Source organism: Lithobates pipiens, unplaced genomic scaffold (genome assembly GCF_037356315.1).
Source record: "Lithobates pipiens isolate NorthernLeopardFrog02 unplaced genomic scaffold, aLitPip1_a1.2 Scaffold_19, whole genome shotgun sequence".
Classification (NCBI taxonomy): Eukaryota; Metazoa; Chordata; class Amphibia; order Anura; family Ranidae; genus Lithobates; species Lithobates pipiens.
This window is the reverse complement of record NW_027507764.1, coordinates 31000487-31026131: the sequence shown is the minus strand read 5'-3', so window position 1 is coordinate 31026131 and position 25645 is coordinate 31000487. Positions and strand designations below refer to the sequence as shown.

Genomic DNA, 25645 nt, shown 5'->3' with positions numbered 1-25645 from the left:
TTAAAGCTAAATTTCAGCCTTATAAACAGTCAAGTGTAGAGGAACCTCTCATGGACTGAAATGTCCTACTCAGATTTTTCTCAAAGTGCATTAGAAGCTGCAACTAATCAGAAAGACCTCATCTTGTTTTCTGGCTGGGGAACCTCCATCATTATTAGCATCATATCCTCCCCAGCCTGACTGTTCCTGGCCCACCCCTTTCATTCATTGGATTTCTGTTCTTTTAATCATGGAGGATCAGCATCAGATGTGATCATTATGGAGGCAGTCTCCATGAAAATACAGTCTACTCTTCCAGGCAGATATGTACCCATCAAAGTATTTTGATATTTGCATAACTCTTCCCAAGACTCACCCCATTGCTTAGTTACCTAAATAATTCTAACAATTTGAATCCATACTTTAAACAGTTTATACTTATTGAGATGTAATAAATATATAGTCTATAACTTAAAGATCAAATTTACATACATATACATAAATCATCATAGACGATATTGATATTGAAAATGTTGGTTAGAATAATTCACTGACCTGTTATCTTGTCGTTTGCCAATAATACTCTTCCATAGCCTCCTTCTCCCAGTTCCTTCACAATGAGGAAGAACTCCTGTAAGTCTACCTTCACTAGTCCTTGGGACCAGAAGTAGAACATTCTGTCCAGAAGTCCTTCCACATCATCAGCAATGGAGGCCATAGTGTCCTGGAAAGGAAAAACAGAAAACTTGTTACATTAAGAAGAAAACAAATCTTTAAAGATAAACTTTAAAAATTTGTGAAAAATTAATACTATTACTAGCATTTAATTGTCCCTTTAAATATGAAATGCTCAATAAAGCTCCACATCTTAATGAATGTGACTCAGGAATAAGGTTCAGTTATATAAGTGAGAGCTTTAACAGAGCAACAGAAATGTATGAAGAACAGTTAAGAGGACCTGAATATGGAAATACAGCGATCCATATACAAGACAATTATCAAGCAAATGTATAACTTGGTCAATTACAAAATCAAATGGAAAAGCCAAGACTTATAACAATAAATAGGTGTCAGGATATATCCAATAGTTACCAGTTCAGTTATGTGTGTGGGGGCGTCTGGGAAACTGGGGGGGGGGGGGTCAAAAGAATAATTTTACCTCCAAGTGTCCTTCGGGAAGGAAATGTACTAAACTTTGGAAACATGTATCTGCTGCCAGAAGAATTTTGGTGAATCATATTTCTAGCAGGTACTGCCATGAAAAGACCAAATATACCATAAGATGATCTGCAAGAGATTCTCTGCTTTTTTTTGCCGACCGGCTATCTCAACTTTCCAGTTTCCTTACATGAAGTCAGGAGGATGAACACAGAGCTCAGCCAAGTAAGAAGTGTAAATTTAATCAGACCTGTCATGTAAAATAAGGACAATGGTTGCTTCACCTTTTGTACCCAGTACAAGACTTCAGAGGCCATGCTAAAGCCATCAGAAGATATTAGTGACACTTCCTTATAACATTCTCCTCAAATCTGTGAAGTCCCAGAATGACCAACAATAACCATGAGTGATGTGATAACATCCAAACACTCCATTGTCACATCAGTTTTCAGGCACCTTAAAAAACGATTTCAGTGCATTTCCCTGCTCAATGTCATTTTTATGTTCTCAGTAAGACCTCATAGCATCAGACTGACAGACTTCATGAAATGAAGTGAAGGGAATGCTCAGTGAGGTCATTATGTAAAATGTTGTACTCGGATTTTTTTTGAGAGGGAATATTTCATAGCAAAGAATTTAATGATGTTCAGTCATTTGTTTTGTACAGATTGGAATATACTTATAATAGGAGATTTATAACAATTATACATTACTTAGCTACCCAAACTTGTGTTTCCTTTTGTATTACATCACACAAATTACTACCCCAACTTTTATTGCACTTAATTTATTACTAACAATGTTGTTATCAGGCTGATCATGGCAAGCCAATGGCTATCCTGTCTTCTGTATACATTGTATTTCATAATATCCTGTCCTGAACCTCCATTCATTACCCCTTTCATCAGTTTTTTATATTTAGGTTTTAGATATTAATTACATACACCTCATAAACCTCTGCAGGATTATTATCAGAATGCTCATTAAATCACATTGATTGTTTAGAGGAAAGTGACCTTACCTTAATGTCGGGAGGATTCAGCGGTGATGAAGTTGGATTTTTTTCTCGAAGTATTAAGTTCCACTGCAGATCAACACCGGACAACGTCAACAAATCTCCAGCTAGGCTGTAATAGATGAGTATACCGGGATCTCTGGAAGTAGAATCACTGATCACAGGAGGGAGAGGCCCACTTTATACAAGGGAGATGGGCGGGGAAGGCAGAGAATGGAGGCTTTCCATTGGCTGACTTCTCATGGAAATGTTGTGTAAACAATCCCAGATTGTTCTGGTTGATTTGCATATAAACAGGTTTTCTAGAGAATCGGTGATAGGATTAAACATGCTGAATACACAAATACTTTAAAAACTTTACTGAGTTTTAAAATGAAACTTTCCATCATATTAACTATGAAATGGAAAATTATTTGTTTTCCAATATTTATTTTTTACCTGATTATAGACTGAATAACTAATACAAGAGGGAGAACAAATATTAATAAAACCAACAGCACCACAAAAAAAAATTGAGTTTAGAAGCAGACCGCTGCCACCCAAACTTTGATAGAACATCAAATAAAATACTGTTAAAAAAAAAAAGTGAAAAGCACTGGTCTGTTTTTCTGCTGTCCCGTTTCAACCTCCTTCGGGTTATCCTCTCCTTAATTTAGAATTCCAGAATATTCACATCCCACCAAATCTTAATTTGTTTTTCCCATTAGATGTTTCAACTGGTTTCTAAGTCTATCCCAGGTTTTCCTTGGTGGAATTGAAAACTTCCTTTAAATCCACCACCTTTTTCTCCATATACCCAAATACATCCATTGCAGCTAGTTATCATAATCCAAAAAGGTTATCAAAATATGTTAAGATTAATAAAAACAACAGCACAGAAAAATTTGTTTAGGGACTCAAATACCAAAAAACAGACCACTGCCACCGTAGCTTTCATGGAACACCAAATAAAAAAAACTTTTTTAAAAATAAGCAGTGCTGCTCATTTTTTAACCAAAAAGGGAAAACTAACCAGATAAGTTTATGAGAAAAATAAAAAAAGTAACACCGGCTGTAGGTTCTTGTGGGTTTTTACCTATGTTTTATGCCTTCTAGTATCATTGTACACCAATGGGTTTAGATTAAAAAGGACTTATTGAAAATAAAAAAATGAAAAAGTAAGTATAAAAATATCATAAGCATACAAATAGTTTTCAGGAGGATTAAAACGACTTGTCAGGTTAGGAATATTATATTAATATTCTAGAGCTGCCATGTCTGGGCTTATTTCTAGAGATTCATCTCCAAACATCCCGATCATGTCTTCACTACTTGGTGAGTCTCTGACCGAGAACAATCCATGTGTATATCATATAATGGAAAATATCATACTGACATGATGTTCTGGGAAAACAACATACCAAGTATTGAGACAAGAATGCCAAATGTGTAGATTGTGCCTTCAAAAGTAAATACCTTTCAAAACCGATGCTTCTGAATAATGTACAATACAACTGGGTTGTCAGTCATTTTATAATCAATAACACAACACTTGAGGCTACCATGGCATAAAGTAAGCCTTAATCTTAGTATTCTAAATGGAAAACCAGAATGTCCCTATTGGCCAAAAATGAGTCATTCCTTAACTGCTGAAAACTTAACTCCAATAACAATAGAATTGATCTAGATGTAGCTAGCTATGGGTTGCTTGACCAAGAAGCAAATTCTGTCTCATTGATAAGTTGCAACTGACACCAAGGATCTTTTCCGATATCTGTAAGGGGAGTTGTTACCATTGACCACAAATGTAATTAGATTCTTTCCACTGACCAATACACTAAGGGCCCATACACACTATTAGATTTTCTGCAGATTTTTGACTTCAGATTTACCAAAACCGTATAATATGAGGTCAAACCTTAAGAGTTTAAATTTGAATGCAATCAGGTAGGCCCTTGCACTACATGGTTTTGGTAAATCTGAACACAAAAATCCGCAGAAAATCGAATAATGTGTATGGGGTCTAATGTACACAGAGCAGTAAATGTAGCAATTGTTAGCAGGGATCCTCTAAGATTTGATGGTTATTCCAGGGGTTCCTCCATTTTCAAAAGTTCGAGAACAGGATGGTTTAGGTAGTCCTCTAGGGTGTATGTATATATAAACAGTTTATAGTGGAATTAAACATAAGTGTCAACAAGGCTCTTGCCATAATGTGCAAGTGTGCACCTCATTTTTGCATGTTATGGCAGACTTACCTCACATAAGGTCTTTGTTTCATCTAGTTGCCCCCATTGCTACCTTCTCCTTCTCTTCTGGGTTCAGAGTCCTCAGCTTTATTTATTGGCCGGCCAGGTTTTACAGTATATAAATTTGATTAGTTATGTTTTAAGTATGTGTACAAGGAGGGAGTCACAATTGCTCATTTTACATGGAGAATTTGGTTCCATCTTTTTGATTTTTGTTTTAGTTCACCTCATCTCATTATAGTTCCACCAGTCTGAACAGACTGTATAAAATCAATACAATTACTATGTTACTTCCCTTTATGTCACATGTTCATCAGGGATGCCTACTGCATGGAGTTGGCCTTTTCAAAAAAAAGCACCTGAATATCTGAAATGTGGTGAAAAATATAAAATATCAACTATTTAACAATTTAGGTAAATGTAATAATACAACTGAGATTGTGTTATTTAGTAAAGGTACACTTTGGTATTCTTGGACAATGTCTATCTGTAGAATATAGAGAGAATGTTTACACCCAGGATGTAACTAATCATATCAAAGGTGAGGGACTTGATGGTGAATTGATATGGTAAAGAGGAGGTAGAATACTTGGCTGAGGTGTGACTGCTGATACTGATTCCATCACAATGACCGTGTTTATGCAAACCAACCTCCATTGTTGGGAAGAGTGATGTCCTTTTGTGGCTCTCAGCGGATACCAAATTTGCATGATTGTCTCAGTATTGGAACACACACAGGTGGTAACATTAGTAATCTGTAGAGTAGTTGCCATAAAAAAAACAATAACACAACACTAGATTGTGTCATGGTATAAAGAAAGCCATAACCTTAGTATTATACATGGGAAACCACTGAACAATGTCCACATTGGCCAAAACCAGACATTCTTTTACTGCAGGAAAATTTTTAATTTCCAAAAGACGAGAGGTTGTGTAGATCAGTCTTTCTCAACCATCGTTCCATGAAACAAGGAGGTTCCTCCAGGAGGTTACTGAGGGTTCCTTGATAAAAGGAGCAATGTCTGCCTCATTAATATATTTCCACTGACAACAAATGATCTTTCTAGCTTTCTGTACATGGGGTTCCCACTGACCTCAAATGTAAGGAACATTCTTCCTATTGAACATCACACTAATATACACAGAGCTGTAGATATAGCCATAGGTGTGCACAGCCTATTGCATTAGGGTGTGCACCCCAAAGCCTAAAACACACATACCTTTCTCTGCAGCCTAAGCTGTGAATTATAGGTCCCCAGGCTCTGTGAAGCCACATAGTTACACAGTTAAGCTGGTTGAGAAATAACACAAGTCCATCCAGTTCAACCAAATGAATGGGAAGTGCTTTGTGCCGAGTGCCTTCCTGTTCATTCACAAACCGAAGCATAGTAAAAGGTTTACTATGCTTCTGGTATGCATGAATACAGTGAGTGAGTGTGTTCATTTTGTTCATTTGGAAAAGGAAGGGGGTCGGTAAATAAAATAGCAACTATTCAACTATTCCATCCTGAAATATCCCAACTGCAGAAGCTAGGAGGAGAGGAGGGAAGCCAGCGGCCCAACACAGAGGAAGCCCAGGCAGTAGGGGGAATTGGCACTGCAGAGAGTGATTAGGGTGTGCCCAGGCACACCTGGCACACTCCCTGTGCATGCCTATGGATTTAGCAATCATTAGCAGGGGGATTCTCTGAGACTTGAATGTTATTAAATGGGGTTTTCTATGTGGAAAAGGTTGAGAAGGACTGGGTCTTTTTAAACCATTTAAATTTATATATGAAACTTCTCATCTTAAAGTAAAACTAAACATAAGAGGCCCCAGGTCTCTTGCCATAATGTGTAAGTATGCACATCATATTTACAAAATATAGCAGATGCCATCTTCTCCCGGTCTTGTCTGGAGTCTTTAGTATTCTCTATCGGCTTGCAACGTATGATGTAAGAAGCTTCCACATTGAATGAACCATTGTGAGTCTGATCTGCCATAAAAAAATATGTGCTAGCAATTTTTAGTTGATTAGCTAAGGTTTAAGAAAAAAGAAAATGTTTATGTGCCTATAAAAAGGTAGCCATATTTGCTCATTACATATGGAGAATCTGATTCCATCCTATACATTTTGCTTTACTTCCCATCATCACAATTTAGTTCTTCTAGTCTGAATAGACTCCCTAAAAACAATATCTTTGCTATGGAGCTTCCTTTTATGTCACCTGTTGTTCATCAGGAATGCCGACTGCATGGAAACTGCCACTAAAAGAAGCACCTGAAATTCTAAAATGTAGTGAAAAATATAAAATAGCAACTATTTAAATATTTAGGTAAATGTAATAATACAACAGAGTTTGTGTTATTCACTAAATACACTTTGGTTTTACCTCAAACTTTGACAATGATTATCCAGCTGCGGAATATAGAGAGGACATTAACACCCGGGGATTCTCAATGGTGATGGATTGGTGAATTGATATGTTAAAGAGGAGGGAGAATACCTGGCTGAGGTGTGACCGCCGATACTCTTTCCATCACAATGACCATGTTTATGAAAGCCAACCTCCATTGTTGGGGCTAATGGTGTCCAACTGTGGCCATCAGGGAATGCTAGATTTGCACGATTACCCCAGTATTGGGAGAGACACAACTGATTCAATTACTAACATGTACAAGAGTTGCCATAAAAAAAACTCTATTTACACCTGATCCTCACAAAGTAAGAATCACTTGTAATGATCAGAACTTCTATGGCATCTCTATGTGTTGGAAACAAGAGTCACAGGCCCTCATAAACACTTGATTTGGTACATTGAAGTCTTCTGATTCTTCACACATCTATGGAGAAGGAAGATACAAAGCTTTGTATGGGTTTTCTCCTTTACTGGCCAAGAACCACGACTAACCCCCATATCCTATAGAGTCATTTGCTTATCACTCCTAGAAAGCCGTTTATCTATGGTCAGTCTAAGACAGGGGTCTCCAAACTGCGGCCCGTGGGCCAGATGCGGTTCTTTGCTTGCCTTTATCTGGGCCTTTGGGGCATTAATCCTCCTACTGGTAGGAGACATTACTTTGCCATCTAACACCAACAATGAAGCACCATTTCTCCCACTGACACTAATAATAGGACACTATTCCTCGTTATGATGCCAACGATACACTATTCCTCTAACCTAATACCAAAAGTGGTGATGTTTACTTCTACTGATGGCAGAAAAATTTCCACTCCCGCTGGCCACGATCTGAAAAACAGTAATCTGGCCCTTTAGTTGGAAAGTTTGGAGAGCCCTGGTCTAAGACAACAACACTTATAAATCTACGCTGTTGGGAAAAATTGTCCTTTTGGAAAACTTTGAGGACTGCAATGGTTTGAGAAAACGAGAGACTCTCTGACCCGTATATTATATTTATTACTATTTTGATCAGATAAAGGTAATCAAAGATAGTAGATGATGGTTGCCTGATAACTACAAACAACAGTGAATGTTGTAGGATACTGGAATCTTTCATGTTGAAGAGTGAATCTTGATTGAAAAATGTTGAGAGAATCTGCTTTAATTTAAATGTGAATACAAACCTTGTTTCCTAGTGAAATCAAATTTGTCGTTTTGTAGATGGCGAACAAATCTCGTATAACTTTTCAATCAAAATTCTCACATCTACCTAATTTTTATTGAAAAGAAAATGCAATAAAATACAAACATGTAAATGTCATCAATCCTTCCCAAAAAAAAACAAAAACCTTTATACGTAGTCTTAGCCCTTGTACACACGGTCGGATATTCCGTCGGAATGTTTCCTATCAGAGCGTTTTGTCGGATATTCCGACTGTGTGTGGTCTGCATCGGACTGTTTCCATCAGAATATCCGACGGACCAACTTTTCCAACTTGCCAGAAATATTTTCCGACAAAATGCTCCGATCGGACATACTCCGATCATGTGTAGCCTACTCCGACGGACAAGGTGCCACGCATGCTTACAATCAAATTCGGACACGGAAGCGCTCGCTCAGGTTCGTCACATATACAAAATTTTATTTTTTGTTTATTCTTTTTTGGGTGAATTTTTTTTTTTGTTTTTTTACTAAACATCTCCTTTTTTGACAGTTTGCTCATCTTTCCATTTTTTGGGTGTGTTTTGTGTGTAAACTTACCACAACAACATTATTATCTTTTTTAGATTTTCTTTTTCTTTTTTAATCTACAGGAGGTTGTTTAGTATTCGTACCCCTTGTTATTCATTTCACTTAGTATTTTTGAAATGTACCTGCCTGCTCACAAATAAACTGTCCTTTTTGAAGTAAAACACATACGCAAGTATTTCCTCAAACAAAAAAAATCTTTATTTAGGTCTCAACCAACTAAAAAGAGGAAGGCAGCGCTGGAGAAACTTGTTACTTTGGCAAAGCCTTTGGCCCCCAGGGCAGACATGAACTAATTAGAAAAAGAAAAATTGGTGGCCTGAGGAGTACATATCTCAGGGAGAGAAGTCTGGTCCAGAAGTCCTAGAGATCAGGAAAAGCAGATGCCATCTATGTCCCCAGGATGTGGTTCTTCAAGAGGCTGCATCTTCTGTCAGACCAGACAGAACCCAGGCCATCACTCTCTCATCTTCCTTAGGTACTTCCCACCAGGCATCCTTCGAGGCTGTGGCTGGGCTCCTGTAGTTGTGGCAGGAGGAGGAGAAGGAGGGTGATGTTATGTACAGCCTTGAAATAAAAGACCTCTACGAAGTTGCATTCATCAATGTATATTTACTCAGAAAATCAATCTCCGTACAGAGGATCACGTCACTTCCTTTCCAAAGGGAAAGTGATGAAAGTGATGATATTACTCAATTTGTAACAGCGTTTTTATAAGAAAATTATAACATTACAGTCTATGTGTGGGAAAGAGTGAAAATAGAAAATACACAATACATTCCAGGATAATCTATTTCATATTTCACATGGTCATTTTCGCCATAACACAATAACAACTTTAAAGGTCATTCTGACTTTTTGGTAAGTTATGTTATCAACAGGTATTTTCCATAAAAACATTTGAACATCATTTCTGGGAATAATCTCATGTGAAGCAAATAACAAGTAATAACAATAACAATAACAAGTGAATAACAAGATATGTGTTGCAATATTGAGAATACCCAAGAAGAATTAACAAACATTATATAAAGAAATACATTCTTATATTGAAGGGGAACTCTGGGTTATATACAGATATGTGTTACATATGTCTTCATATCTTGACATCCCTCCTATGTTTATAATTCCTTGGGTATTCCTCTTTAAACTTCCTCTATGGCTCTGGGTTGACCTTCAGCTATACGAGCCACCATCTCATGAGCAGTTCTAACTCTTGACCTTTGGGGCTCAAAAGAACCAGTGTTAGTACAAGCTTTCCAAATAGCGCAACAAGAAGTGGTAGTTACTTTAAAACAGCATTTGAATAACATAGGTGCACATTTGATTATAAGGATTATAAGTACTATGATACCAACAATATATAGGATACCATGTAATATACCAGCAAACCAACCTCCAATGCCTGAAAACCAGTTGGCAGGATTAAGCCAGGAAGTCCAGCTTTCCCAGCTTCCTTCAACCCAAGCAGTTTCAGTATGCTCTTTCCGAAAATTGAGCTTAAGCTGTTGTACCTGTTCTACATGTGAAATGATAGCATCTTCTGCTTTAGTATCATTTCCAATGTAGTTACAACAGCCTGTTCCCACTATGGTGCATATTCCTCCCTGGCTCGCTGTAAGATAATCCAGCACCAGCCGGTGCTGCAACATCTCCTTTTTAACCATTTTTAGTTCAGTGGCAAGCATCACAAAGTTCATATCATACAATGCTGTAATATTATCGATCAAGTCAGCTAAATCAATGATAAAACTGAATGCCTTTTTGATACAACATCTATTTACCCATGGTATGGAGAATATTGGCTTTATCTCCCTGTCATGGGACTCTATATTAGTGCCAAGGTCACTATTATAAATGTTATTAGTATTTTCCTCAACATTAACTAGGGGTACCTCAATGTTAGTCTCACCCTCCTTGTTCATGTCAGGATCTTCAACCTCATCATGATTCTCTTCCTCCCCCCCAGGTTCTGACTGAGAATCTAAATCTCTTTTTAAAAGATGTATGGGGATTTTACGGATTTGGGACTCCTTAAACTCATTGTTACTCATATACCAAGTGGCAGGTATTACTCTCCCAAAATAACAAACCCCCATAGAATTTAAAGGGATCCAATTATATGCTTTCTTCCCACATATAAAGTAATAACCTGGGGGAGCTGCACAAGCCTTCTTGAAATTATACCCCTGCAAACACATTAATAATTTCATATTGTTTTGCCTAGAATGTTGTTGATGCGTGTAGTCATGTAGTTCCTGATACCGATCTGTGCTCCATGCTGTATCCTTACCATCAAACCAATATCTGATCTCAGCATTGTCCATACAGTTAGAGTTCCCAATAGGTCTGGTAGTACTTTGAAAACCTTGAGTAAGCAGCTCAGATGAATATTCTCGAGTGAAGTTTATGCAGACAGAGGGGATTGTCATTGGAGCATTAGTGAACAACAGGAGTGAAACAACTCTGTCAACCATAGTTCTGCTTACATCTTCAAAGTGAGCACTGTTCTCTATTTCAGCCAATGTGCTGGGAACACCTAATAAGGGTATAGTCTTATGTGATATAGGTGCGTGTGTGCATATCCAGCAATTAGAAATGTTCAGTTTCTTTGCTGCCTGTAGGTGCATGGACACAAAGGAGTTATGAAAGGGTTCACCCAATTTAACATGATACTCATGAGTGTCTCTTCTTGCTCTTTGATTGGGATTACGGCTTTCTTCAGGTTGCAATTTCTCACTTGTCACAGTGGCATTGAAAAGGTAGGTGTCATGTATCTTACCCTTTTCTTTATGGTATGTCCATTCGAATGCCATTACTGTGATCCACACCACCGCTCCACCACAGAGGATAATGCTCCATAACACCACATTCGGTCTAGGCCCCAGGAGATTCATTCTGGAGTCTTCTGGCTCTGGCCCGAGTAATTGGCGGTGATGACCTAGAATGCAAGGGTAAAGAAGAATACCTGCTACCAGCAGACTGATCTGTAGGTTCCTTCGGAGCTACAGTCTTTTTACAATGGGAACCATGAACCCAGTACTTGTAGTCTTTCAGCTTCACTGCAGTTGGAGATACAAGAATGATCTGAAACGGACCTTTCCACCTAGGAGACAAAGTGGTCCGGGGTGTATGATTCTTGATGTACACCCACTCTCCTGACTTTAGTCCATGCGTTCCGTCACTTGTGTCCACTGGTTGTCCTGCTTTGGCTCTGGAAAAAGTATCAGAAAACACATTTGCCAGTCTGCGCACATAGTCTATCATGGTATCTTGACCATTTCTCAAATTTACTGTCTCTGGGGGTGCCAAAGGTGCAGGAAGTCTCCGAGGTGGTCTTCCAAATAGTATGTCGAAGGGTGATAGCCCGTGTTTTTCTTTAGGGGTAGTCCTAATGGTAGCTAAAGCTATAGGCAACGCTTCTACCCATGTGCTTTTCCCATTAGCAGTTATTTTTGCAAGATATCTCTTTAAAGTCTGGTTAGTGCGTTCAACCATCCCACTAGCTTGTGGCCTATATGGCGTGTGCAGCTGCTGTCTTATCCCCAGAATATTCACCACTTCTGCCATTAGTTTATTATCAAAGTGTGTACCTCTATCTGAGGAAATGACAGCCCCTATACCAAACCGAGGTATTAATTCTCTAGTAAGACATTTAACTACCGTACGGGCATCATTCTTCGCAGTGGGGAAGCTTTCAACCCAGTTCGAAAATTGACACACGCACACCAAAAGATACCGGTAACGGCCACAAGGGGGCATATCTGAGAAGTCAATTTGCACAATTTGAAATGGCTCCTCAGTATGTGGAATATGCTTCATAGGAGTGGGAACTGGTTTACCAATATTATGCATTTGACATGTTACACATTCCTGAACCTGCTTAACAGCATATGTGTGGAAACCTGGAGCCCACCAATGTTTTTTTACCATCCGACACATCCCTCCTGTTGAGACATGGCAAGGCCCATGGCTCAAAGCAAACAGAGAAGGAAAAAGAGTCGGAGGGGCAACTAATTTCCCATGGAAACGCCATAATCCATCCTCTACACAGATCGCTCCTTTAGCGATCCAAGAAGATTTGTGAGGCGAGCTGTCTTGTAAGGCTGATAGTACCGCTAGATCAACTTGTAGATCCATTAATGTGAAAGTAGAAACCAGGTTAGATGCATCATAGGAATGTATAACAGTTCTAGCCTGTTCATCAGCTAAAGCATTCCCAATAGACACACTATCCTCCGCTCTGGTGTGGGCTTTGCACTTGATTACTGCAACTTTGAAGGGTAACTGTACTGCAGTAAGTAGTCTAACAATCAATTCTTTGTGTTGGATAGGAGTTCCTGCAGCTGTAAGATAACCTCTTTCCTGCCAAAGTTGTGCAAAGCTGTGCAAGATACCCACAGCATAAGCTGAATCACTATAAATGTTCACAGTGTCACCTTCAGCAAGCTCTAAAGCCACACAAATAGCAGTAAGTTCAGCTGCCTGTGCTGATTTAGAATTTTGCAAGACTTCAGCATGCAATAGTTTACCTTCTCCGTTCACTACTGCACAGGCAGCTAGATTCAATCCATCAGGTCTTCTAAGGGATGAGCCATCTACAAATAGGTCAGCACACAGAGGCAGGCCTGAGATGGGTTCATCCAATAGGTCGGGTCTGGGTTTGGTCACTTCATCAATTGAGGTAGCACAATCATGTGCCAAGTATGAGTCCTCAATCTCCTCGGTGTCATCTTCTGGCAAGAAGGTGGCCGGATTCAAGGTCTGGCAACGTTGAATTTTTAGATTAGAAGCTGACAGCAAAATCAAGTGATAGTGGGTTATTCTCTGGACAGAAAAATGTTTAGTATAAGCACTGTTTAACATAGCTTCCAAGTCATGCGGACACATTAAGTATAAGTCATTTCCAAGTACAATGTCAGTAGTTTTTTCTACCAGCAGGGCAGCCGCCGCTACTGATTTTAGGCAACCAGGCAAACCTCTGGCTACACTGTCCAGTGGGTAACTATAATACCCTACCGGGCGATGCCTGGCACAGAAATGTTGAGTTAGAACCCCATTGGCGTGTCCATTAACCTCCGTACAAAACAGATAAAAATCCTTGCTATAATCAGGCAAACCCAGACTCGGTACAGTTAGCAAGGATTGCTTTATCTGTTTAAACGCTTCCTTAACTGCTGGAGTTAACTCTTCTGTGGTAAATTTGTAATTGCTTTTCGTATGACCTTTCAACAAGTCTTGTAATGGACCTATTATAGTGGAATATTGTGGTAAAAATTGTCTACAATAGCCCACTAGTCCTAAAAATGCTCTTAATTGTTTTAAGGTTACAGGCATTTTTTGTTTAGCAATTACCTGTTTCCTTTTATCGGTGAGGTGTTTTATGCCATGAGAGATGCAGTGACCTAGGTATTGCACTTTAGTTTTAACCCATTGCACTTTCGTAGCAGCTACTTTTTGTCCAATAGTGGCCAAAAAGTTCATTAGGGATATAGAATCTTCAGTACAGGCTTCCTCATCCGATGAGGCCAATAGAAGATCATCCACATACTGTATTAGGATGGACCCATGGAGCGGCTGCCACCCATCCAGTTTGTCCTTTAATGCCTGAGAAAAACAGCTAGGGGAGTCATGATATCCCATAGGTAACCGTGTCCAGGTTAGCTGTTTTTTCTCAAACGTGAAAGCTAGAAGCCATTGGTCCTCTGGATGAACAGGGACACTGAAGAATGCTGAAGCTAAATCAATTACTGTGAAATGAGTAGCAGAGGGAGGTATCGTTGCCAAAATTGTCGAAGGATTAGGCACCACTGGTACAGATGGAACAATCACTTTATTAACTGCACGTAAATCATGTACCAACCTCCACCTGCAACTCCCCTCACCAGCTTTCATGGGTTTTGGTACTGGATAAATAGGAGTGTTAGCCTGGCTCCTACAGGGGGTGAGTACCCCCTCCTGTAGTAGCTCTTCTATCACTGGCCTTATACCTTCTACTGAATCTGGGGATAAGGGGTATTGAGGTAGTCTAGGTACTGGCAGTGTAGGGTCTCTTTTTAGTCTTACCGGAGAAACTTGCATGAGGCCAGGCGTGTTAGCGCCAGTCACCCAAATGGAGGGGTTAATTTGTTGCTTTACTCCCTCTGGTATCCCCCCCCTCCTTTTCCATTTCCCTCACTGATAAGGGCATGAACAGGAGATCAGCAGCCTCCTGCTCCATTCCACTGGGTATATCTACTATAGTTTTCCCTGGGGATAAAGCAATGGTCACTCCCATTTTTGACAGCAAATCTCTACCTACTAAATTACAGGGGGAATGTGGAGACAATACGAAGGAATGCTCTGTTGAATGTCCACCCAAAGTTACTCGCACAGGTTTAGTAACCTCTGCTGAGATAACATTATTACTCACCCCCACCAATGAGACTTTCTCATTAGAGAGCGGCAGGTCAAGGTCAAGGACATTCAAAAGGGATCTCAAAGCACCTGTGTCAATTAAGCTATACAGGTTAACGCCATTGACATTTATCATGATCATCGGCTCTTCACCTGAATCAATTTCAATAGCTGCCAATGCCTGGTACACTGTTTGGTCCTCCGTATTATCACCACATTCCGCCTCATCCTAGCGCCTCCGGCAATCCCGTGCCAGGTGACCCCCCACACCACACTTAAAGCAGGTGGGTGGAGCACGAAGCTGGGGAGCCGCAGGTCTAGGTATATTTGGAATGATCTGTTGATATCTGGATTTTATTTTAGGATTCCTGCGGGGCATTTAATTTTGTTTCCAATTAGTTAGTCTATTTTGGGGAACACCATAATTAGAAATGTATACTACACCTGAGGGTGGATAGGGAGGATCAGCTACAGGCATACCCTGAGGTGATACCTGCACCGTAGAAACTGGTATTCCTTTGGGCTCAGAGATCTTTTCTCTGACTTCAGGAGTTTGCACATTCATTATTTTAGATTTCTCTTTCTTCTCTATTTTATCCTTTCTCTTTTGGAGCACCTCATAGGCTGCTTGTGCTATATCAACCAAATCTGGGGCAGCCTTCTTTCTCCATCCTACAGTTCTAAGCTCTATTTCTTCTCTTATTTCAGGCAACATTCCTCCTACCAACACATTCACTAACTCAGGACGTTTCATATCAGCTTCATCATCAACCATCCAATCTGTGTGCTTCTGTATAGCATCCTTGAACCTATTCCAATAATCTAATACATCCTCACCTTTCTTTTGAACAACATCCATTAACACTCGCATATCTTGTCCCTTATCAAACGTAGTTGTAACCCAGTCTTTCAAAATCTCATTCAATCTATCAACAGCTTTTTCATATGCTTCCGCCCCATCTTCTTCTACCTTCAATACTCCCTCCTGACAGGCACCCTTCTTTTGAGCAAAAACCTTCCAGACATCCACATACTTCTCAGGGATGGCACAATCAATCAAGATCCACATATCTATATATGTGGCTTGCTGAGTCCTTTCCATCCACATCATTTTTCTATACCATTTCTTAGGGCATTTTTCCATGTTGGGCAATTCTGCTACAATAGCTCTTATTTCACTAGGCTTCCACGGGACATAAACCTGGGCCATATTAGCTACATAGTGATCTCCCACTATCCTTCCTGGCAGGGCTACTTCCCTTAGGGGCATCTGCTCTAGTGGCTTTTCTTTTAATAGAGACCTAAGCAACTCTCTTGTTTCTCTCTTTCTTTCTGGAGTATGCAGTACCCCCAGAGTTGTTTTCTGTTTTGCTGCCTTTTGCCTTGTAGTTACTGGGCTATATTTTTGATTTATCTGTCTTAGGGGGCTATGTGATTGATCTACCTTTGTGAATTTTGCTAAAGCATTTGGCCTTGATGGAGTGTACTGCCAAATTTGTCCATCTTTATCAAATATTACCCCCTCACTTCTATCTAATGAAGATCCCAAACTACTCCTCCGCTGGGAAGTCCCTTGGGCTCCCTCTAGCCTTCGACTCCTTCCCTCCTGTGAGAAGCTGGAAACAGCTTGCTGCTGCTGAGGGGTAACCTGAAAAGGCGGGTAGGGAGCACTTTGTTCTCCCGTGTCTTCTTCCCTTTCCTCTACAGGATCAACTTCACCTATAGGGGCAGATGCTGCTCTAGATGCTACTTCTAAATCCCTTCTTGCAAACTCATACGGGGATGCCCAAGCATTGGGAAGCTCCTCTTCATCTTCCAGATGCAGAGCAGTTTTTTCAGTACACATTTTATAAGGGGGTGGCTTTAGATTCTTTCGGGACTCTTCTTCCCAAGCAGCCAAACATTCAATCCCCCCACAATCAGACATTTTGAAAAGTAAATTAAATAACGCATCAATTGTTGGGGTGTCAAATGCACCTTGTGGAGGCCACCATTTAGACGGGTCCTTTTTGTATTCCCTTTTTGTAATTTTACACCACTTTACATGATGCTTTAAAGCATCCGGCTCTCCACTTACCATCATCTTGATGATAGGAGTGCTTGGATGCAACTTTGATACATTTAACCCTGTTTTCTTTGCTATTTTTAATAATTTCTTTGCCCTTTTTTTTGTTAACCCAAAAGTATTCATTACCGGTAAAATATTTTTTCCAAGCAAATTTCCCATTTTCTTTATGTTTTTCCTGTTACCCCTTTCAGAAATGACAATAGTTTAGAGCTCCGGGACTGAGAGCTCTACTTTTTACTTCTTACGGCTGTGTACCAGCAGCCCAGTACATATATTGAGATATCTCACTTCGTTCTACTCTCAGAAGGACGTCTCCTTTCTGAGTGGTAATAGGCTAGTATCTCTCAACTCCCTATTCCAGAGAACATACAGCAGGTCATTCACCCATTTGTGGCTGTCCGCTGAAGGCAAACCTATCCGCCTTAGGACCACAAATGTTTCTCAAAAAAATCACACAAAAAATTCAACATTCACCACCTTCTATTCACTCATAGAAATTGTGGCACCTGCCTCTTACACATCCCTTAATAACACAACTATATACATTGTCATTTCTGAGGGCAACAAAAAGAAACACAAGTACGTACATTTGCATGCATCAGCTATAATTGGTACCATTATTATTCTCAGTAATCATACATAGACAGAATGCATTGAAATCAAAAAGGAACGTGTTACCTTCTGTATTCCACAAGCCCCACCCGGCTCCTCAAAACCGCACAGAAAGATAGTACTTTATAATAATGAGAAATAACATTTTTCTCACCTGAGGCCTCTTTGTTGTCCCTCCTGTTGCGGGTTGAGAGCCGGAGGTGGGGATGCAGACAAGAAGAACGTCAGGGTCACCAAATGTTATGTACAGCCTTGAAATAAAAGACCTCTACGAAGTTGCATTCATCAATGTATATTTACTCAGAAAATCAATCTCCGTACAGAGGATCACGTCACTTCCTTTCCAAAGGGAAAGTGATGAAAGTGATGATATTACTCAATTTGTAACAGCGTTTTTATAAGAAAATTATAACATTACAGTCTATGTGTGGGAAAGAGTGAAAATAGAAAATACACAATACATTCCAGGATAATCTATTTCATATTTCACATGGTCATTTTCGCCATAACACAATAACAACTTTAAAGGTCATTCTGACTTTTTGGTAAGTTATGTTATCAACAGGTATTTTCCATAAAAACATTTGAACATCATTTCTGGGAATAATCTCATGTGAAGCAAATAACAAGTAATAACAATAACAATAACAAGTGAATAACAAGATATGTGTTGCAATATTGAGAATACCCAAGAAGAATTAAAAAACATTATATAAAGAAATACATTCTTATATTGAAGGGGAACTCTGGGTTATATACAGATATGTGTTACATATGTCTTCATATCTTGACAGTGATGGTCGACCTCCTGGCTGCCACTTGCCACAGCCTCCCCCCGGCTGAGGTCTTCCTGTGTATGAAAATGGGACATAGTTTTAGTTTTTTGCTCATCAATCACACCATTTTTAGCTCATGAATTTTGCAAATTGTGCAAATTGAATGTTCCCAAATAGAACAGACTATCATTCTGAGCCCAGCATTTTTCATTCTTGTCCCAATCATTTTTGGTCACTACTGTCTATTGATATGTAAACCACTTTGTTAAATCACAACTTACTGATCAATAAGAACATCTAGTTAACATCATTAAATGTACCACAAGAAATATGTTCAACAATGCAATACCTGTCTCAAACTGGGCCCCACCACATGTTGCTGCCTGGAAGGCCCAGGTTGGACGTTGGAAGCCTCAGCTGGGGGTGAAGGAAGCCTTGAAGGAAGACTGGAGCGTGGTGGCCTGGGTACCCACTGGTCTACCAGAAAATGCAGCCTCTGGAAGTAAACCATCCTCGGGTAATAAATGGCATCTGGATCTCCTGATCTCAAGGACTCCAGGTGCTTCTTTCTCTCCCTGAGATATGTACTCTTCATTACACCAATTTTCCTATTCACATAGGCCATGTCTGCCGTGGGGACCATGATCCGCACCAAAGAAAGAAGTTTCTCCAGCGCTGCGTTCCTCTTTCTTCTGTCGTAATAAAACTGGTTGGTGATCTGCCACAGGCAGGGCATCTCCCTGTACAGTTCCAGGAATAGACCCATAAAATTGTGGTTTTTGAATGGATCCATCTTGTCTGCAAGACACAACAAAAGACAAACCCTAAAATACCAATAATGCCATGATAAACCCTCCTAATCTTGTCCCAACATCGGCCTTGATAGAAGCAGTCTAGTCTAGTGATGTAGCAAGTTCAAAAAGTTGCCTTAATTTGCACGATCGTCGCGTCAGCTCCTCACTCTGTTCCCAGATCATACGGACGACACACGCGTGTTGCGTTTTATATACAGTGCGCATGCGTGAAACTCCGCCCGCCCCTGACGTTTTTTCTAGACTATTCCCCGCCCCTTCGCTTTCAGCGCAGTGGGGAGAGCACATGGCGGAGAGAACGCAGGTGCGCAATCATAGTTCCACTAACGAGGAGGAGGGTGAGGAAAGCCCGGAGCCTGAAACGTCCCGATCCAGGAAGAGAAGATTTAAGGCCTCAAATATGTCTTTTGGAGAGATGTTGGAGATGGTGGACATATTGAACAGGACCAACTATGATGGGAAGTATGGACCTTACCCAAACCCAAATATCAGAAAGGCCAAGATCATGACTAAAGTTGTGAAGAGTCTTCATAAGAATTTTGGGGTACGCCGATCCAAGGATCAACTGAGAAAACGCTGGTCAGACCTGAAACTGAGGGAGCACCATCAGTACAGAAGGATCAAGCGTGTTCTTCAAAAAAGTAAGTAGTTGTCGTGTGTTCATATCATTATTCTTGCTTGCATACTGCTCCATGTGCTTTGATTTCATGTTGTGCATTTTAAAATGGCCACTTTCAAGTTCATGGTTTCATTCGTTCGGGCAGGTAAGTATTCCAGCTTAACAAAGCGTCCACAATAATGTTCTCACCGTTGAACTCGGCCAAAAAACACAATTGTACAACACTTCCAAGAAATGTTTCATATTCCTATTTCTGCCCTCTGTGTGCTAATTATTTTTTTTTTACATTCTCATAGGGGAGAGGAGACTCAGCAAGTATGAGGACACCAGGGACCCCACCCCTCCCAAAGAAGGCAAAATTCAAAAACCAGAAGCAGAGGAGCAGGAGGAGGAGAAGGAGGAAGGAGAGATCGTTGAAGTTGGACAAATTGTCACCACAACAGGTGAGTGTCGGAGAACACAGCTTCCGGTAAGCTCATTAACCACTTCAGCCTCGGACCAATAAATACCTTAAGGACCAGAGGTGTTTTTGCAATTTCGCACTGCGCTGCTTTAACTGGTAATTGCGCGGTCATGCAATATTGCACCCAAACGAAATTTGCGTCCTTTTCTTCCCACAAATAGAGCTTTCTTTTGATGGTATTTGATTGCCTCTGCGATTTTTATTTTTTGCGATATAAATGGAAAAAGAGCGAAAATTTTGAAAAAAAATGATATTTTCTTCTTTTTGTTATAAGAAAAATCGAATAAACTAAATTTTAGTCATACATTGAGGGCAAAATTTATTCAGCCACATGTCTTTAGTAAAAAAAATGTCAATAAGCGTATATTTTTTGGTTTGCGCAAAAGTTATAGCGTCTACAAACTAGAGTACATTTTCTGGAATTTACACAGCTTTTAATTTATGACTGCCTATCTCATTTCTTGAGGTGCTAAAATGGCAGGGCAGTACAAACCCCCCCCAAATGACCCCATTTTGGAAAGTAGACACCCCAAGGAAACTGCTGATGGGTATGTTGAGCCCATTGAATATTTATTTTTTTTGTCCTAAGGGATTGAATAATGACAAAAAAAAAAAAAAAAAAAGTACAAAAAGTTGTCACTAAATGATATATTGCTCACACATGCCATGGTTATATGTGGAATTGCACCCCAAAATATATTCCGCTACTTCTCCCGAGTACGGGGATACCACATGTGTGGGACTTTTTGGGAGTATAGTCGCGCACGGCATCCCGAAAACCAATCACCACCTTCAGGATTTCTAAGGGTGCAAATTTTTGATTTTACCCCTCACTACCTATCACAGTTTCGAAGGCCATAAAAAGCCAAAATAGCACAAAACCCCCCAAAATGACCCCATTTTGGAAAGTAGACACCCCAAGCTATTTACTGAGAGGCATGTTGAGTCCATGGAATATTTTATATTTTGCCACAAGTTGCGGGAATATTACAAACTTTTTTTTTTTTGCACAAAGTTGTCACTAAATGATATATTGCTCACACATGCTATGGGCATATGTGAAATGACACCCCAAAATACATTCTGCTGCTTCTCCTGAGTACAGGGATACCACATGTGTGGGACTTTTTGGGAGCCTAGCCGCGTACGGGACCCCGAAATCCAAGCACCGCCTTCAGGATTTCTAAGGGCATAATTTTTTTATTTTACTCCTCACTACCTATCACTACCTATCACAGTTTTGACGGCCATAAAATGCCAAGATGGCACAAAACCCCCCCAAATGACCCCATTTTGGAAAGTAGACACCCCAAGGAAACTGCTGATGGGTATGTTGATCCCATTGAATATTTATTTTTTTTGTCCTAAGGGATTGAATAATGACTAAAAAAAAAAAAAAAAAAAAATGTACAAAAAGTTGTCACTAAATGATATATTGCTCACACATGCCATGGTTATATGTGGAATTGCACCCCAAAATATATTCCGCTACTTCTCCCGAGTACGGGGATACCACATGTGTGGGACTTTTTGGGAGTATAGTCGCGCACGGCATCCCGAAAACCAATCACCACCTTCAGGATTTCTAAGGGTGCAAATTTTTGATTTTACCCCTCACTACCTATCACAGTTTCGAAGGCCATAAAAAGCCAAAATAGCACAAAACCCCCCAAAATGACCCCATTTTGGAAAGTAGACACCCCAAGCTATTTACTGAGAGGCATGTTGAGTCCATGGAATATTTTATATTTTGCCACAAGTTGCGGGAATATTACAAACTTTTTTTTTTTGCACAAAGTTGTCACTAAATGATATATTGCTCACACATGCTATGAGCATATGTGAAATGACACCCCAAAATACATTCTGCTGCTTCTCCTGAGTACAGGGATACCACATGTGTGGGACTTTTTGGGAGCCTAGCCGCGTACGGGACCCCGAAATCCAAGCACCGCCTTCAGGATTTCTAAGGGCATAATTTTTTTATTTTACTCCTCACTACCTATCACTACCTATCACAGTTTTGACGGCCATAAAATGCCAAGATGGCACAAAACCCCCCCAAATGACCCCATTTTGGAAAGTAGACACCCCAAGGAAACTGCTGATGGGTATGTTGAGCCCATTGAATATTTATTTTTTTTGTCCTAAGGGATTGAATAATGACTAAAAAAAAAAAAAAAAAAAAATGTACAAAAAGTTGTCACTAAATGATATATTGCTCACACATGCCATGGTTATATGTGGAATTGCACCCCAAAATATATTCGGCTACTTCTCCCGAGTATGGGGATACCACATGTGTGGGACTTTTTGGGAGTCTAGTCGCGTACGGCACCCCGAAAACCAATCACCACCTTCAGGATTTCTAAGGGTGCAAAGGCCATAAAATGCCAAAATAGCACAAAATCCCCCCAAATTACCCCATTTTGGAAAGTAGACACCCCAAGCTATTTACTGAGAGTCATGTTGTCTGAACGAAAAAAAAGAGATTGATCGGTGGGTATGCCCACCATTAGATACCTCCCTTCATCCACCCACTTCTAATGATGGACATACATGCACCATTTATATATGCCGAAGCATGGGGGCATCCTCCCGCAAAAAAGTTATGCCGCGTATATACGTTCAAACTTTTCCATGGGCAAGCCCCCTGTCGGAATTTTGACCGTATGTACGCGGCATTAGGAGCAAAATCACTCCTCCACCCCTTATGCCCCCATGCTTCGGCATATATGCTCTTTTTTAACTGTGGTGGTGAAATCACCGCCTACAGCACTGGAGTCACGGCTTTATGTATCGTGGGAGCAAACGCTGTTGCTGTCAAGATAAATAAATCCGCGCTGCAGCTGAATGGCGTACCTGCTAAGCAAATTATGGTTAACGTTAAAACAAAGTAACATCCCAGTAAAACCTTACCATACCATACCTGCAAAGCAATTGCCAAAAAAAACAGTAAAAAATAAAACATTTTTTAACACAACCTGTGCCTAAAATATATATATGCCGAAGCATGGGGGCATCCTCCCGCAAAAAAGTTATGCTGCGTACATACGTTCAAACTTTTCCACGGGCAAGCCCTCCGTCGGAATTTTGACCGTATGTACGCGGCATTAGGAGCAAAATCGCTCCTCCACCCCTTATGCCCCCATGCTTCGGCATATATGCTCTTTTTTAACTGTGGTGGTGAAATCACCTCCTACAGCACTGGAGTCGCAGCTTTATGTATCGTGGGAGCAAACGCTGTTGCTGTCAAGATAAATAAATCCACGCTGCAGCTGAATGGCGTACCTGAAAACATGAAAAATGGTTAACAATAACACAGTAAACAGTAAAGTATAAAAAATTTGAGAGAAGAGATAGAGAGAGAGAGAGAGAGAGAGAACAATAAAACGACAACTATTTTTGGTTTTTATATTTTATATTTTTTTTGGTTTTTTTATTTTACTTTTTTTTTTTTTTTTTTTTTTTTATACACTTTTTTTTTGAACTGTAAACTGTAACTGTAACGGTTCGGGTCTCTCAAAATGCGATGGCATCTTGGGAGACCCTGTGTTAGTGTGCCTAGCCTGTGAAATGCTGTACCCTACGCTAATACTTCACTCGTTCATGGTAGCGTTCAAAACACTCACCCTGACAAAGACCAGGCTGGCCAGGACAGCGTGGACAATAAGAACGGGTGTCACGCCTATATCCGCGCTTGCTACAGACACGACATCTTTTTTGGGGGGCTCGTTGGGTAGGGGTACTCGGGAGGACATAAGAATAATGCCTCTCATACAGCCGGCTTACTGCATTTGGTTGGGAATGGTGAGGTACAGAACCGTCTGGAAACAGAAGCTCTGTGACAACCTCTCTTTGGAAGAAAAGAAAGGTTAATGTTCCGCCTGAAGCTTTGTATAGCACAAAAGCATTCAGCAAAGCCAATTGAAATAAGTAAGCAGACACTTTTTTGTACCAGCGTCTGGTCTTACGGGAAGTTAGATACGGCGCTAACATCTGGTCATTGAGGTCCACCCCTCCCATATTTTTGTTATATTCGTGGACACAGAGGGGTTTCTCCACAATACCAGTCGCCGTAGAAATTTGGACCGTCGTGTCTGCATGAAGGGAGGTAAGAACGAAAACATTCTTATTATGCCTCCACTTCATAGCGAGCAAATTATTACACCGATAGCAGGCTCTCTCCCCCAGCCTAAGACGGGAATCTACAAGCCGCTGGGGAAAGCCCCGGCGATTAGGTCGCACGGTGCCACATGCTCCAATCTGATTATCAAATAAATGACTAAACAGTGGCACGCTGGTGTAATAGTTGTCCACGTACAAGTGGTACCCCTTTCCGAATAAGGGTGACACCAATTTCCACACTATCTTGCCAGCGCTTCCTATGTAATCAGGGCAGTTCTCCGGCTCTACGTAACTATCTTTACCCTCATAAACCATAAAGCTCCATGCATAGCCTGTGGCCCTGTCACAGCACTTATAGAGCTTGACCCCGTACCTGGTACGCTTGTTGGGAATGTACTGTTTGAATGACAAGCGACCAGTAAACTTAACCAGGGACTCATCAACGCAGACAACTTTTTGGGGAATAAACAAGTCTGCAAAACGTTGGTTGAAGTGGTTTATGAGGGGCCGAATTTTGTAGAGCCGATCGTATTCAGGGTCTCCACGTGGACAACAAAGTTCATTGTCACTGAAGTGCAAGAACCGCAAGATCTGCTCGTATCGTGCCCTGGGCATGGAGTTAGAGAACAGGGGCATGTGGTCAGCCGGATGCGTGGACCAATAAGCCCGCATCCGCATAAATTTGTGTGTGCCCATGTTGAGGGAAAGGCCCAAAAACGTCTTAAATTCGGAAACCGTAACTGGTTTCCAATCTCTGGCAAGAGACGGCAACTGGGGATTAGCGGCGATGCGTTGACCAGCATATAAATTGGTTTGGTCCACAATAGATCTATAGAGATCTTCCGTGAGATACAGAGAATAAAAATCGAGTGGCGTAAAATCATCTGTATCCACCTGAATACCGGGTTGGGCAGTGAATGGGGGAAGTACGGGTTCTGCAGAAGTGGTGGGCACCCAATTGGGATAGGCGAATTCTGCAGGAAGGGCACTATGGGTACGACGGGCCTGTCTTTGTCTTCTTCTTCTTGGTGGCAGCGGGACACTACTTGTGCTTGCCACCTCGCCAGCTTGAACTGCACTTATGGGACTCGCCACGTCACCACGTGATACTGCAGTGCTGGATGTACGCCCAGGGTGTACTAGGCCGCTGGTGCTTGCCAGTTCACCAAAAGGATGAGCGGCGCTAGTACTGGCTCTATACTCCATACGAGGGACTTCCGGTTCCTGCACCTCAACAACATCAGAAAATCGGGGTCGGG

The 25645-nt window shown here is 40.7% G+C and overlaps 1 protein-coding gene across 1 annotated transcript in view; it reads right to left on the bottom strand.

Annotated features, from left to right (window-relative positions):
• LOC143998000 (uncharacterized) overlaps nt 1–18364 on the bottom strand; it is a 54492-nt gene extending 36128 nt beyond the window's left edge. The window contains exons 1-3 of the mRNA XM_077493797.1: nt 17743–18364; nt 9802–11726; nt 535–703 (exon numbers count right to left, since the gene is read on the bottom strand). Of these exons, the coding sequence (XP_077349923.1) occupies nt 535–703; nt 9802–11409 (1777 nt within the window). The 5' untranslated portion in view covers nt 11410–11726; nt 17743–18364. The remainder of the gene's footprint in view (nt 1–534; nt 704–9801; nt 11727–17742) is intronic.
• Nucleotides 18365–25645: the final 7281 nt, after the last annotated feature.